The sequence below is a fragment of the Rhinolophus sinicus genome, chromosome X, assembly GCF_036562045.2.
Source record: "Rhinolophus sinicus isolate RSC01 chromosome X, ASM3656204v1, whole genome shotgun sequence".
NCBI lineage: Eukaryota > Metazoa > Chordata > Mammalia > Chiroptera > Rhinolophidae > Rhinolophus > Rhinolophus sinicus.
The window spans coordinates 51,933,149-51,948,592 of record NC_133768.1 but is presented as its reverse complement, the minus strand read 5'-3'; the positions used below and the strand labels follow the sequence as shown (position 1 = coordinate 51,948,592).

The window sequence follows — 15,444 nt, the reverse complement described above, 5'->3', positions numbered from 1 at the left end:
GTGAATTTGCCACTTCCCTTAATTCAGCACAGAGAGCTTCTTAGTAGACTATCTCCTCTGAATTTTCTTTATTTTATTTCTCATTTTTAGTATATTGAATTTTGATCATAAAATAAATACATGTTCATTATAGAAATATTGGAAATACAATGAACAATTTGGAAATAATCCTACCCCTCAGCGATAACCATTCTTAAAATGGGGGTGGAGGAATATTTTTGCTAGTGTTTTCTCTTTGCATACAGGGGTGTGTGTGTGTGTGTGTGTGTGTGTGTGTGTGCGCACGCGCGCTCACACAGGTGCATGCATTCACATACATATGTCTTTTTACAAAAAGACATTGGAAATATACTATATTTATAGCCATATATCCTGTATTTGAAATTTATTTTATCACTTTTCCCTTATCACAATGAAAAATGCATGTTCATTGTACAAACTATTTAAACATAAATAAGCAAATGGAAGAAAATAAGAATTATCAAAATAACTAAAATTAGACAAAAAGAAGAAAACTAAAAAGTGCCTGTAATTCCATCCAGAAATAATAATGGTAATGCTTTGATATAAATAGTGTCAGTCTTTTTTTTTCTTTATGAATACATACGTGTTTTTCTTTTAGAAAATTAAGATCACAGTGTACATACATAATAGGTTTGGTCACCTTCATTTTTTACACATTCAAGTATATCATGAATATTTTCTTTTTTATTAGTCATTTTCCTACTTCATTTTTAGCAGCTTCATATAATTTATTATAGGGATAGGTCCTAAATGATTTCTCCAATCCTCCATTGTTAAGCATATAGGTTGCTTCCATTTTCTTAAATTATAAACAGCGTAGTGGTGACCATCCTTGTATTGTACCTATCCACACTTATTCCTTAGAACACATTTTTAGAAGTAGAATTGCTCATCAAAGCATATATGAAGTCAATTTGCCATTTGTGTCTTTTTACAAAAGAGAAATTATTTAAGTGATTGTGAAGAAAGCATTCTCAATAAAATTTTGAAGACTGAAAAAGGATATCATGGCCTTTTTTTTCTATAGAAGAGTCCAATGAAGTGGTTCCAAATGAAGCAAGCACTCATAAGGAGGAGGACCACCATGCAGTATCCACAGATAATGTGGTATGTACATTTTGAAATTATTTCCTCATTACATAATGGATTTCAAGGGTATTTTTCCAGTTAGTGACAATATTAGTCATGTTAGAATAAAGTCTTGCTCCACTTCACAAACTAAAACAGAGCTGTTACCAATGAAATTATATATATTTGAGGGTTTAATAAATGAAATTTAAAGCACTATCATTTGAACTTCAGATATTTTTATTTATGAGCTTTGCAAATATAAAAACCTTACTACACACATGACATTTTATACATAACAAGTTATTTTTCTTCAATATATTTAACAAAGAGCAGATTTCTTTTCATTTTACAGATGAAAAAAATTAAAACAGTTTAGCTTGAAGTCATGAAAGAAGCCTTTGTTAGTTCTGGAATTGTATCCAAGGATACCTTACTCCAAGGCCTGCGTAGAGACCATACCTATCTAATATACTGTGTTTGGAATCTTTTCTTCTTTCTAGTTATATTGGACTCTGTTAGTTACCTTAAACATTACATTAATGGAGGAAATGCAATATTAAGCAGTTGTATAACAGTCAGAGAGAGACTATGTGTGGATTAAACTGAGTTTTATAAAAGTATAAACATTATTGGTACATAGAGATGTCCTCTAAGCAGCTGTTTTAGCAGCATCTGTTTATATTCTGACTCTATCAAGTAATACAAAATCAAGATGCTATTAAATTCAGACATAAAGGCAAATGTCATTGTGCTTTTGTTTTTGCTTTTGAATAACTGTTTTGTGGTTGACTACAACCTTTAAAAATGATCCTTATAATGAATTTTTCTATTACAAAAATGGATATAACTTCAAGATTTACCTTGGTTTTCATTACAAACATTATTTATCTGACACTATAATCCTGCCACATCTCCTTAATAAAAGTTGAGAACATAAAATACAGTTTTGTTCTTTTTTGTTAAACATCAGCAATATATAACACTGTTTTCCACATGTAGAATATAGTTTAGGATTGCATTTTATTGATTTTAGTCCTGATTTAAGTTGATGTTTGACTCTCTAACACTAAATTCAATGAATGCATAGGAAAACAACCTTTTGTTTTATTTTATTAGTTTCAGGTGTACAGAACAATGTAATAGTTAAACATTTCACCCCTCAAAAAAATGATAATCCCCCTTCCCCAATCTATTGCCCCTCTGACATCGTAGATATCTATTACAATTACATTGACTATTCCCTATGCTGTACTCCATATCCCGTGACCATTTTATTTATATATATATATATATATATATATATATATATATATATATATATAAAATTATAGTTGACATACAATATTATTCATCTTCAGGTGTAACGTGCAGTGGTCAGGCATCCATACCGTCCACTAAGTGGTCTCCCTAATAAGACATCTGCCCATCTGACACCATACAAAATCTTGACAACGTTATTGATTGTATTCCCAAAACTGTTTTTCATATCCTGTGACAATATTGTACTTACCAATTTGTGCTGTTTAATCCCCTCACCTTCTCCCTCACCCCCACACCCTTACCATCTAGCAACCATCATTTTTTTCCTCTATATCTCTAAGACTATTTCAGATTACTTTGCTCATTTATTCAGTTCTTTAGATTCCACATATAAGTGAGATCATATGGTATTTGTCTTCCTCTGACTGACTTATCTCACTTAGCATAATTTTCTCTAGGTCCATCCATATTGTGGCAAATGGTACAATTTCATTTTTCTTTATAGCTGAGTAATACTCCATTGTATAAATGTACCACAGTTTCTTGATCCAGTCATCTACCAATGGGCATTTTGTTTTTTTCCAAGTCTTGGCTATTGTGGATAGCACTGCAATAAACATAAGGGTGTATATATTTTTTCGAATTAGCATTTTAGATTTCTCCAGATTGATACCTAAGAGTGGAATTGCAAGGTCATAAGGTAGTTCCATTCCCAGTTTTTTCAGAAACCTCAATACTGATTTCCATAGTGGCTACACCGATCTGCAATCCCACCAACAGTGCACAAGGGTTCCCTTTTCTCCACAACCTAGCCAGCACTTGTTGGTTGTTGATTTATTGATGATAGCCATTCTGACCGGAGTGAGGTGGTATCTCACTGTGGTTTTTATTTGCATTTCTCTAATGATTAGTGTGGTTGAGCATTTTTTCATATGTCTGTTGGCCATCTGTATATCCTTTTTAGAGAAATGTCTCTTCATGCCCTCTGCCCGTTTTTCAATTGGGTTGTTTGTTTTTTTGGTGTTGAGTTGAATGAGTTTTTTATAAATTTTGGATATTAACCCCTTAACAGATGAATTATTAACAAATATGTTCTCCCATTCAGTAGGCTGCCTTTTAGTTTTATTAATGGTTTCCTTTGCTGTGAGAAAACTTTTTAGTTTGATGTAATTCCATATATTTATTTTTTCTTTTACTTTCCTTGCCAAGTGGATATATCAATAAAAATGTTACTCATGGTAATGTCTGCAAATTTACTCCCTGTATTTTCTTCTAGGAGTTTATAGTTTTAGGTCTTACATTTAAGTTTTTAATCCATTTTGAATTTGTTCTCATATATGGTATAAGGAGGTTGTCCAATTCCATTTTTTTGCATGTGTCAGTCCAATTTTCCCAGCACCATTTATTCAATTGACTTTCTTTACCCCAATGTAAATTCTTCCTTCCATTGTCATAGATTAAATGACCATATAGGCATGGATTTATTTCTGGGCTTTCTATTCTGTTCCATTGATACATGTGTCTGTTTTTGTGCCAGTACTATGCTGTTTTGATTACTATAGCCATGTAGTATGAGTTGATATTGGGTAGCATGATACCTCCCACTTTGTTCTTATTTCTCAAGATTGCAATGGGTATTCGGGGTCTTTTATGGTTCCATATAAATTTTAGGATTATATGTTCTATTTCTGTGAAAAATGTCCTTGGTAGCTTGATAAGAATTGCATTGAATCTGTATATTGCCTTAGGTAGTCTGGACATTTTAACTATATTAATTCTTCCTATCCATGAACATGGTATGTATTTCCATTTATTTGCATCATCTTTGATTTCTCTCTTCAGTGTCTTAAAATTTTCTGAGTACAGGTCTTTTACTTCTTTGGTTAAATTTATTCCTAAGTATTTTATTGTTTTTGAAGCAATTGTAAATGAGATTTTTTTTCTTGATTTCTCCTTCTGATAGTTTATTATTGGTGTATACAAATGCAACTGATTTCTGAATATTAATTTTGTATCCTGCTACTTTACTAAATTCATTTATCAGTTCTAATAGTTTTTTGGTGGAGTCTTTAGGGTTCTCTATATATAGTATCATGTCATCTTCACTTAATGACAATTTTACTTCCTCCTTTCCAATTTGGATGCCTTTTATTTCTTTTTCTTCTCTGATTGCTGTGGCTAGAACTTCCAGCACTATGTTGAATAGAAGTGGAGAAAGTGGGCAACCTTGTCTTCTTCCTGATCTTAAGGGGAAAGGTTTTAGCTTTTCCCCACTGAGTATGTTGTTAGCTGTGGTTTTATCATATATGGCCTTTATTATGTTGAGATATCATCCCTCTATTCCCACTTTGCTAAGAGTTTTTTATCATAAATGGCTGCTGGATTTTGTCAAATGTTTTTTCTGCATTTATTCATATGACCATATGATTTTTATTTTCATCTTATTATTGTGGTGTATCACATTAATTGATTTGCGGATATTGAATCAAACTTGCATACCAGGAATGAATCCCACTTGCTTGTGGTGTATGATCTTTTTAATGTATTGCTGAATCCAGTTTACTAGTATTTTGTTGAGGTTTTTTGTGTCTATGTTCATTGGGATATCAGCCTGTAGTTTTCTTTTTATGTAATGTCTTCGATTTTGGGATCAGGGTGATAGTGGCCTCATAAAATACTTGGGAGCCTCCCCTCCTTCTGGATTTTTTTGGAACAATTTGAGGAGAATATGTGTTAATTCTTTTTTGAACGTTTTGTGAAATTCACCTGTGAAGCCATCTGGTCCAGGACTTTTGTTTGCCGGGAGCTTATTGGTTACTGATTCAATTTTGTTGATAATAATCGGTCCGTTCAGAGTTTCTGTTTCTTCTTGAGTCAGTCTTCAAATATTGTATACTTCTAGAAATTTATACATTTCTTCCAGGTTGTCTAATTTGTTGGCATATAGCTGCTCATAGTAATTTCTTAAAATTTTCTGTATTTCTGTAGTATCTGTTGTCACTTCTCCTCTTTCATTTCTGATTTTATTAATTTGGGTCCTCTCTCTCTTTTTCTTGGTGAGTCTGGCTAAGGGTTTGTCGATTTTGTTTATCTTTTCAAAAAAAAACCAGCTCCTCGTTTCTTTGATCGTTTGTATTGTTTCTGTTGGTCGCTATTTCATTCATTTCTGCTCTGATCTTTATTATTTCCTTCCTTGTACTCCCTTTTGGCTTATTTTGCTGTTCTTTTTCCAGTTCCCTTAGGTGTAAAGATAAACAGTTGATTTGAAATTTTGTTTGTTTGTTTGGGTAGGCCTGCATTGCTATTAATTTCCCTCTGAAGACTGCTTTTGCTGCATCCCATAGATTTGGTGTTGTGTTTTCATTTTCATTTGTCTCAAGGTATCTTTTGATTTCTTCCTTGATCTCATTGTTGACCCACTCATTATTTAGTAACATGTTATTCAGCCTTCATGTATTTGTATGTGTTCTGGGTTTCTTCTTATAATCGATTTCTAGTTTCACAGCACTGTGGTGAGAGAAGACGCTTGATATGATTTCAATCTTCTTAAATTTATTGAGACTTGTTTTGTGGCCTAGCATGTGGTCTATCTTGGAAAATGTTCCATATGCCCTTGAGAAGAATGTATATTCTGCTGCTTTGGGGTGAAATGTTCTAAAAAATATTGATTAAATCCAACCGGTCTAAAGTATCATTTAAGGCCATTGTTTCCGTGTTGATTTTCTATCTGGCGGATCTGTCCATTGGTGACAATGGGGTGTTGAAGTCCCTTACTATGGTAGTGCTACTGTTGCTCTCTGACTTTATGTCTTTCATAATCTGTTTTATATTTTTAGGAGCTCCTATGTTGGGTGCATAGATGTTAACTAGAGTTATGTCCTCTTGTTGGATTGATCTCTTCATTATTATGTAGTGCTCTTCTTTTTCTTTTATTGTAGTCTTCATTTTAAAGTGTATTTTGTCTGAAATAAGTATTGCTACTGCAGTTTTTCTCGTTTCCATTTGCATGAAATATTTTATTCCATCCCTTTACTTTCAGTCTGTGTTTGTCTTCTGATTTGAGGTGAGTCTCTTGTAAGCAGCATATGCATAAGTCCTGTTTTCTTATCCACTCATCCACTCTTTTGATTGGAGCACTTAATCCATTCACATTTAAAGTGATTATTGATAGGTACATATTTATTGCCACTTTGTTATTCACATTTCTGGTCTTCTGTTGTTAGTTTGTTTTCCCCTTTCTTCTTCTTAAAAAAGCCCTTTTAACATTTCATGCAATGCTGGCTTCCTGGTAATGAATTGCTTTATCTTATTCTTTCCTGGGAAGCTCTTTATCTCTCCTTCAGTTTTAAATGATAGCCTTGCTGGGTAGAGCAATCTTGGTTGTAGGTGTTTGTTTTTCATCACTTTGAATATTTCCTGCCACTCCTTTCTGGCATGCAGAGTTTCTGTAGAAAAGTCAGTTGATAGTCTTATAGGAATTCCCTTGTAGGTAACCTGCTGTCTTTCTTGTGCTTTTAGGATTCTCTCTTTGTCTTTTACCTTTGCCATTTTAACTATGATGTGTCTTGGTGTGGGCCTGTTTGCGTTCATTTTATTTGGAACTCTGTGCTTCCTGGGCTTGTATGTCGATTTCCTTCACCAGGTTAAAGAAGTTTTTAGTCACTATTTCTTCAAATATCTCCTTGATCCCTTTCTCCCTCTCTCCTCCTTCTAGTAGTCCTATAGTGTGAATGTTGTTGTGCTTGATGTTGTCCCATAGGTCTCTTAAACAATTTTCATTGTTTTTTATTCTTTTGTTGTTGTTGTTATTCCGATTGGGTGATTTCCGCTAACTTGTCTTCTAAATTGCTGATTCGGTCCTCTGCTTCATTTAATCTGCTCATAATTTCTTCAAGTGTATTCTTTATTTCAGTTATTGTATTCTTTAATTCTGACTTTATTTTTTATGATTTTTGTGTCCTTCTTTATGTATGTTCTCTCTTTGTCAAGCTTCTCACTAAGTTCCTTAAACATTCTTATCATCAGTGTTCTAAACTCTGTCTCTGATAGGTTGGTTGCCTCTGTTTTATTTAGTTCCATTTCTGGAGGTTTCTTCTGATCTTTTATTTGGGACCTGTTTCTTTGCTTCCTCATTCTGGCTGTCACTCTGTGATTGCTTTGATGTATTAGGTAAATCACCTATGTCTCTCAGTCTTTGCTAGGTGGTCTTATGTAGTATGTGTCCTTTATACTCGAATTGCAGTCTCCCAATTCTCCTGTCCAGTATGTTCTAGAGGTGTCGCTGTTGAAGTTTACCTTTAATTGTTTTTGGCTTGTCAGAGGGTTAGATTGACCCTTAGCTGATTAACTGGGAGAATTAGCTCCACTCACAGTGTATGAGCTGCTGTGTGGAGGTTGACCCCTTAGTGAGGCTCAGCCCCTGAAGGCTTTTGTGCCTGTAGAGAATTTCCTTTGAGAGCGCTGCTTGTATCTTCAAGCAGGTAGTGCTCTGGTTTGGTCGGACACTGGCCTCTGGGTGTGTTTCTGGTATCTCATGGGCGGGGCTCCCACTCAGGCCATTTCAGCCCTGTCTGTTACCATCCCATGGCTACCTTGTAGGTGTCTTCAAGCTGTATACAGTTGGCTGCTGCCTGTGCTGGGCCTGGAGACATGTGGTGGTGGCCTCTCTGTGATCTGAGGCTGGCTGCTACCAATATTGGTTCTGAGGCAGTTTAGCAAAAAGGCCCAGGGCCCCCTAGACCTGTTGTCACCTGTTAGTTGCACATACAGCCCAAGTGTTAAAAGAGGCTTCTTAGAAGCATGAGTCTGGCTGGTTGAACCAGTGTTGAGTGTTCCCCTCGGTGATGCACACTAGCTGGACAGGATGGAGTGCAAGTGTGTCATGAAATGAGACCAGTGGTTTTTACAACATTAATGCAGATTCAGATCTTATGCCACTACTTGGCCTGTGACCCCCTTGTATAGTGCCCTAAGGACACTGCAGCTAACCTCCACCTCAAGCTCACAAACTTCAGAGAGCTGTTCCCAGGTGGCTGTGGTGCAAGTTTGGGGTCACTGAACACTACCAAGATGTCCCCAGGGTTCTGTGGACCGTCTGCTGTTGTAAAATACCCTTTCCATAGTTTGTGGGTGTGGGGCCAATCACCCAGGCACCCAGAGTGCCCCTGGCAATGCAGCTGTAGGTGGGTGAGGTGGTGTTACAGGTGGCTAAAGGCGGTGACCATTGTAGTCAATGGTTTCTACAAATTCAGTGTAGCCTCATCTCCTGGACCAGTGCTGGGCCCATGCCCACTTTACAAAACAGAAACAAAACAAGGCAAACAAGCAACACCAAAAAACAAATACACTGCCACAAAAACATGACAAACAATGAAAAAAACAAGAGAAACAAAAATATATAAAAGAAACAAAAACAGCAGAACAAGTCAGAAAAACAGTAACCAAAGCAGTAATAGGACAAACAAACCAGAGAAACAACAGCAAAACAAACAAACAAACAAAAAGAATAAAGACCAAAAAGATGAATAAGGAAAAAAAAGGACAAAACAGAAAAAGGGGAGAAAACGATAATGATTTAAAAAGGGGGGAAAGAAAAAAGAGAAGGAGAAAAACAAAAAGGTTTTCCTCTGCTTTAATCTGCAGGTCACTTGCTCAGTAACAGAGAATGTCCGGTCTACTCAGCACCAGCTGTGTGGAGGGCAAGGGCCCAGCACGGTGTGGGCTGGCCTCCCTCTCAGGCTCCCTGGTTTCCCCCTCTCAGTCTCACAGGCTCTTGTGAGCTGCCTGCAATTGACTGGTGTAGGCTCCGGGACTGTGTTCACCACCAAAAATCCCCACAGGTTGCTGTGGGCTGTCCACTGCTACAAAAACCCTTTGTAGCCTGAGGAGGTAGGGGCCAGGCACCAGAGGCCCAGGGTGCCCCCAGCAAAGCAGCTGTAGGTGGGTGGGGCAGGTCCCAAGGGAACCATGGGGTGTGGTCAGTGGCCCCCACAAAGTCAGAGGAGTGTGTGTGTGGGCTTCTGCTCCAGCAACCAGCCCACACAAACGCAATTCAAATACCTTGGCCAGATTCACGCCACCGCGCAGCTCCCCGCCCAACACTCTCAGGAAAACTCTCAGTCTCTGCCTATCTCAACCAGCAGCTTGTGGAGGAGAGCGCCCGACAGTCAGGCCTCTCCCTGGAGATGCTGCACAAGCAGAAAACAAGCTTTTATTTTGAGGCAAAATCATGTTTTCATTATATAGCTAGTAGTAATCATTTTCCACAAATATTAATTATACTAATTTTCTTAAATCCCACAAAGTAATAATCCGCTCTTGATTTGAGTTGCAATATACAAATTATATATGATTATTTACAAGTTGGAACCTCTTTCCACCTAAAGATATGTTCATTTTTAGCCTGAATTTCTCTGCACTACATCTCCCCTACAGTAAACATTTGAAGATAATGAATGAAATCATGGCATAGGATGACTCACAGTCAGGCACTTAATTTTTAAAGAACAATTGATTTTCAGAGACAAAACTCTAAACTTTCAAGGATGGATCTCTTCTGTCCATAAATTTTGAGTGCCCCCAGTTACTCATGAATAACAAATCACAAAGACACAGGTATAAGACCTATTTATATGCACAAATCTAAATAGTGCCCTTTGGTGCCTTCCTCCCTACATTACTTAGCTCCTTTTCCCCAGAACCAATCCAAATATACAGAGAATCTAAAACAAAAACATCAAAAAAAGTATCAAATCTGAGGTCTGGTGAAAGCCAACATGATTAAGCCCTAAGTTTATAGTGATTATAATAGAAAACAAAACATTAGCTTCATCTCCAGGCAGCAGCAGAAAGCAATTTCATTACAGCTGTTCTCCTGACTCAGAAGCCTATAGGTCACAAACACCGTTATGGTATTGTATCCTCATAGGCAATATATCAAATATGATCATTCCAAGTTTGTTTGTGACTTTTAATGACCATACATATTGCTGGGTAGGAGGCTTCAAATTCTACCTAAGACATATTGCTATTAGTGTGCTTGTTCTGAAAAGACTGCCTAGTGACTAACTCTAGCTTAGCTTTTCTCTTTTTTAAGTTTTCTTTGGGTTGGCAGAGTTTAAATGTTTAAAATTGTTTTCGGAGGTGGCCAGTTAGCTCAGTTGTTTAGAGCGTGGTTCCCTTAACAACAACGATGCCGGTTCAATCCTCACATGGGCCACTGTGAGCTGTGCCCTCCAAAACGAGATTGAAACAATTACTTGACTTGGAGCTGATGGATACTGGAAAAACACACTTAAATAAATAAAAGGGTTTTCCTTTTAAGTGTTTTTTATTTTCTTAACTGTTTTTCATGTGCAACAGAAAAATTTAGAGCTTAATTTGTCTTTTCGTTTTGCTTTAAAAAAAAAAAAAACCTTTAAAAAATGCAATTGCGATTTTGATGGGGATTGCATTAAATTTGTATATTGCTTTGGGTAATATGGCCATTTTAACTATGTTGATTCTTCCAATACATGAGCACGGAATGTCTTTCCATTTCTTTGTGTCTTCTTCAATTTCTTTCAAAACGTCTTATACTATTCAGCATATAGGTCCTTCACATCCCTGGTTAAGTTTATTCCTAGGTATTTTATTCTTTTTGCTGTGATTGCAAAAGGAATTGTTTTTCGTATTTCTTTTTCTGAGATTTCATTGTTAGTATATAGGAATGCAATGGACTTTTCTACGTTGATTTTGTAGCCAGCAACTTTACTGTATTCGTTGATTGTTTCTAATAGCTTTTTGGTGGAGTCTTTAGGGTTTTCTATATATAGCATCATGTCATCTGCAAAGAGTGATAATTTAACTTCTTCATTCCCAATTTGGATGCCTTTTATTTCTTTCTCTTGCCTGATTGCTCTGGCAAGGACTTCCAACACTATGTTGAAAAGCAGAGGTGATAGGGGACAGCCCTGTCGTGTTCCTGAACGTAGAGCAAAGGGCTTCAGTTTTTCACCATTAATTATGAGATTAGCTGAGGGCTTGTCATATATGGCCTTTATTATGTTAAGGTATTTTCCTTCTATACCTATTTTATTAAGTGTTTTAATCATAAATGGATGTTGTATCTTGTCAAATGCTTTTTCTGCATCAATTGATATAATCATATGATTTTTGTCCTTTATTTTGTTTATGTGATGTATCACATTGATGGATTTGTGGATGTTGAACCATCCTTGTGCCCCGGGGATGAACCCCACTTGGTCGTGATGAATAATCTTTGTAATGCATTGTTGTATTCGATTTGCTAGAATTTTGTTTAGGATTTTTGCATGTGTATTCATCAGAGATATTGGTCTGTAGTTTTCTTTTTTTGTGTAGTCCTTACCAGGTTTTGGTATCAGGGTAATGTTGGCCCCATAAAATCAGTTAGGGAGTATTGTCTCTTCTTCAAAATTTTGGAAGAGTTTGAGCAGGATTGGTATTAGATCCTCTTTGAAGGTTTGGTAGAATTCACTAGTGAAGCCATCTGGTCCCGGACTTTTGCTTTTGGGAAGGTTTTGGATGACTGATTCAATTTCGTTACTGGTGATCGGTCTGTTTAGATTTTGCAGTTCTTCATGGTTCAGCCTTGGAAGGCTATATGTTTCTAAGAACTTGTCTATTTCTTCTAGGTTATTGAATTTGTTGGCATATAGTCCTTCATAGTATTCTTGGATGATCCTTTGTATTTCTGTGGTGTCCGTGATAACTTCCCTTTTTCCTTTCTGATTTTGTTAATTAGTGTCTTCTCTCTTATCTTAGTGAGTCTAGCCAAGGGTTTGTCAATTTTGTTAATCTTTTCAAAGAACCAGCTCTTTGTCACATTAATTTTTTCTATTGTCTTTTTGTTCTCTATTTCATTTAGTTCTGCTCTGATTTTTGTTATTTCCTTTCTTCTGCTGACCTTGGGTTTCACTTGTTCTTCTTTTTCTAGTTCTTTAAGGTGTAACATGAGGTTATTTATTTGGGATTTTTCTTGTTTCTTGAGATAGGCCTGTAATGATATAAATTTCCTTCTTAAAACTGCTTTCGCTGCATCCCAAAAATTTTGGTAGGATGTATTTTCATTGTCATTTGTTTCTATGTATCTTTTGATCTCTCCTCTAATTTCTTCTTTGACCCAGTCGTTCTTTAAAAGTATGTTGTTTAATCTCCATGTATTTGTGTTTTTTCCTGCTTTCTTTTTGCAGTTGATATCCAATTTCAAAGCCTTGTGATCAGAGAATATGCTTGGTATGATTTCAATCTTCTTAAATTTGCTGAGGCTGATTTTATGTCCCAATATATGGTCTATCCTTGAGAATGTTCCATGTACACTAGAAAACAATGTATAGTCTAATGTTTTAGGATGAAGTGCTCTGTAAATGTCAATTATGTCCATTTAATCTAACATGTCATTTAGGGCTGCTATTTCATTATTTATTTTCTGTTTGGATGATCTATCCATAGCTGTCAATGATGTATTTAAGTCCTCTAGTATAATTATGTTTTGGTCAATTTCTCTCGTTAGTTCTGTTGGTAGTTGCTTGGTATCTTTCAGTGCTCCGTGATTAGGGCCATAAATATTGATGACTGTTATGTCTTTTTGTTGTATAGTCCCCTTTACCATTATGAAATGTCCATCTTTGTCTCTTGTTATCTTTTGTACCCTGAAGTCTGTTTCATCTGATATCATTATGGCTACACCTGATTTTCTCTGGGTACCATTTGCTTGGCGTGTCAATTTCCACCCTTTCACTTTGAGTCTATGATTGTCCTTGTAGCTGAGATGTGTCTCTTAGAGACAGCATAAGGTTGGCTTTAGTTTTATGATCCAATCTGCTACTCTGTGACTTTTTATTGGTGAGTTCAGTCCATTTACATTTAGGGTGATTATTGATATGTGAGGATTTCCTATCATTCTATATTTAGTTTTCTGGTAAGGCTTTGTCTCCATTATTTCTTTGCTTTTTGTTGTTGTCTATTATTTCTGTGTGGTGGTATTCTATGATGTTTCCCTCTGTTTCTCCTTTTATTACAGTATGCATTTCAGTTTTGGATTTTTTTTTTGAGTGGTTACCCTTAAGTTTATGTAAAAGAAAGTTTGATATTTAGAGTATTCCATTTTCTTCAGCCCACTTACTTTCTCCATTCCCATATTCCAGTTCAGGCCTTTACTCTCCCCCTTTTTATGTTTTGGTTGCCACAAATCATCCCTGTTGATGGTGGTGGAATAGCCTCCTTTAGTATTTCTTGTAGTGCAGGTCGTGTATTAGAAAATTCCCTCAGCTTCTGTATGTCTGGAAAGGTCTTTATTCCTCCTTCGTATCTAAAGGATACCTTTGCTGGATATATTATTCTTGGCTCCTAATTTCTCTCTTTCAATAGTTTGAATATTTGGTTCCACTCCCTCCTGGCTTGTAGAGTTTCTGCTGAAAAAATCTGATGATAATCTAATGGGCTTTCCTTTTTAGGTTACCGTCTTCTTTTCCGTGGCTGCCTTGAGGATTCTTTCTTTGTCGTTGATTTTAGACAGCTTCAATACAATGTGCCTTGGAGAAGGCCTGTTGGGATTGAGGTAATTAGGTGTTCTATTTGCTTCTTGGATTCGAGGATCCAGTTCTGTCCACAAGTTTGGGAAGTTCTCATCAACAATTTGTTTGAATATATTCTCTGTTCCCTTCTCTTTCTTCTCCTTCTGGTAGCCCATTATTCTTATATTGCTCTTTCTGATGGAGTCAGAAAGTTCTTGTAGAGTTCTTTCATTTCTTTTAAGTCTCAAGTCTCTTTCTTCTTCCATCTGTGTAATTTCCAGGTTTCTATCTTCGATGTCACTGATTCTTTCCTCCATCTGGTCAACTCTACTACCTAAGCTGGTTATTTCATTCTTAATTTCTTCTATTGAGTTCTTAATCTCCAGAAATTCTATTTGGTTCTTTTTAAAATTTCAATCTCTTTCGTAAAATGCTCATGTTGTTCTTTGATTGTGTTTCTGAGTTCATTAAACTGCCTTTCTGTGTTTTCTTGCATCTCGTTGAGTTTTTTCAGAACTGCAATCTTGAATTCTCTGTCATTTAAGTCACATATTTCCATATCTTTAAGTTCCTTTTCTGGAGACTTTTCACTTTCTTTCTGAGCTGTCTTGTTGCCTTGGTTATTCATGGCAATTACTGATTTATTATTTCTCTTCCTAGACATCTACAGGAGTGGCTTCTGCAACAGGTTGATAGGAAGAGGTCTTTCTTTTGTTTTCCAGTATTTGTTGGTAGAATGTTTTATTTTCTTTCCGACTGCAGCCTTTTTTTCTCTGTCTCACATGGTAGGGCTATGTTTTCTCTGCATTATTCCAGCTTCTCACACAATGGGGGGATTCCCTGGGAGATGGGCTTCTCCTCTGTTAATAGTTTGCCTGGGTCACAGGACGCATTGTCCGTGTGGGTATGCGGAGAGCTTTTGAAGTTCCAAAGCTCTTCCTGCACCAGATTCAGAGCCTATATGTTTCAGCAGTTCTGTTTACTCCTGCAGGGATCCGCCCAGATAAGTGGGGCCTGGGTCGGGGTGAGCTGTGAGAGGTGGCCCAGAGCAATGGCAGCTACCACCACCACAGCCGGTCCTGCTTCCACAGCTCCCTCCCCTTTGCTGGAACTAGTTGGGCTGTGAATCTCTGTCTGCGGTCCACAGTTCTCAGAACTGCAAATATTCTGTTCTTTTGATCTGACACTGCTACTTTTCCACTTCTAGCACCTGGCAGGTGGGGGTGGGGTGAGCTTTTGGAGGGTAGGGAGGGGGCGGCTAGTCTTAGTGCCTAAGGCTTCCGTTCTCTGCTTGGCAGTGAGGGCTTAAACCACCGTTTTCAGCCTTCTTCGCTCAGTCTTTTATCCGAGGTCTCTGTTGTCAGCATTGGGTTCAGCCGTGTTATATGCTGTCCCTTTAGCCCTGTGGGCCATAAGCGGAGCCCTAGCAGTCCGAGTTCTTCCCTCTCCCGCAGCTGCAATAGTTCTGGGATGCAGTGAGCTCGAAGCACTGAGCTAGGTCTGAATCCTGCGCCCATGTGGCTCTGTCTCTGCACTTCTCCCTTCCCTACTCCCC

At 37.0% G+C, this 15,444-nt stretch overlaps 1 protein-coding gene across 3 annotated transcripts in view; it reads left to right on the top strand.

Annotated features, from left to right (window-relative positions):
• Nucleotides 1-15,444, top strand: part of HDX (highly divergent homeobox) — a 198,619-nt gene that overhangs the window by 167,567 nt on the left and 15,608 nt on the right. For all 3 annotated transcript variants that reach the window (XM_074323748.1, XM_074323747.1, XM_019717595.2), the window contains one exon: nt 1,052-1,131. In XM_074323748.1, the coding sequence (XP_074179849.1) occupies nt 1,052-1,131 (80 nt within the window). The remainder of the gene's footprint in view (nt 1-1,051; nt 1,132-15,444) is intronic.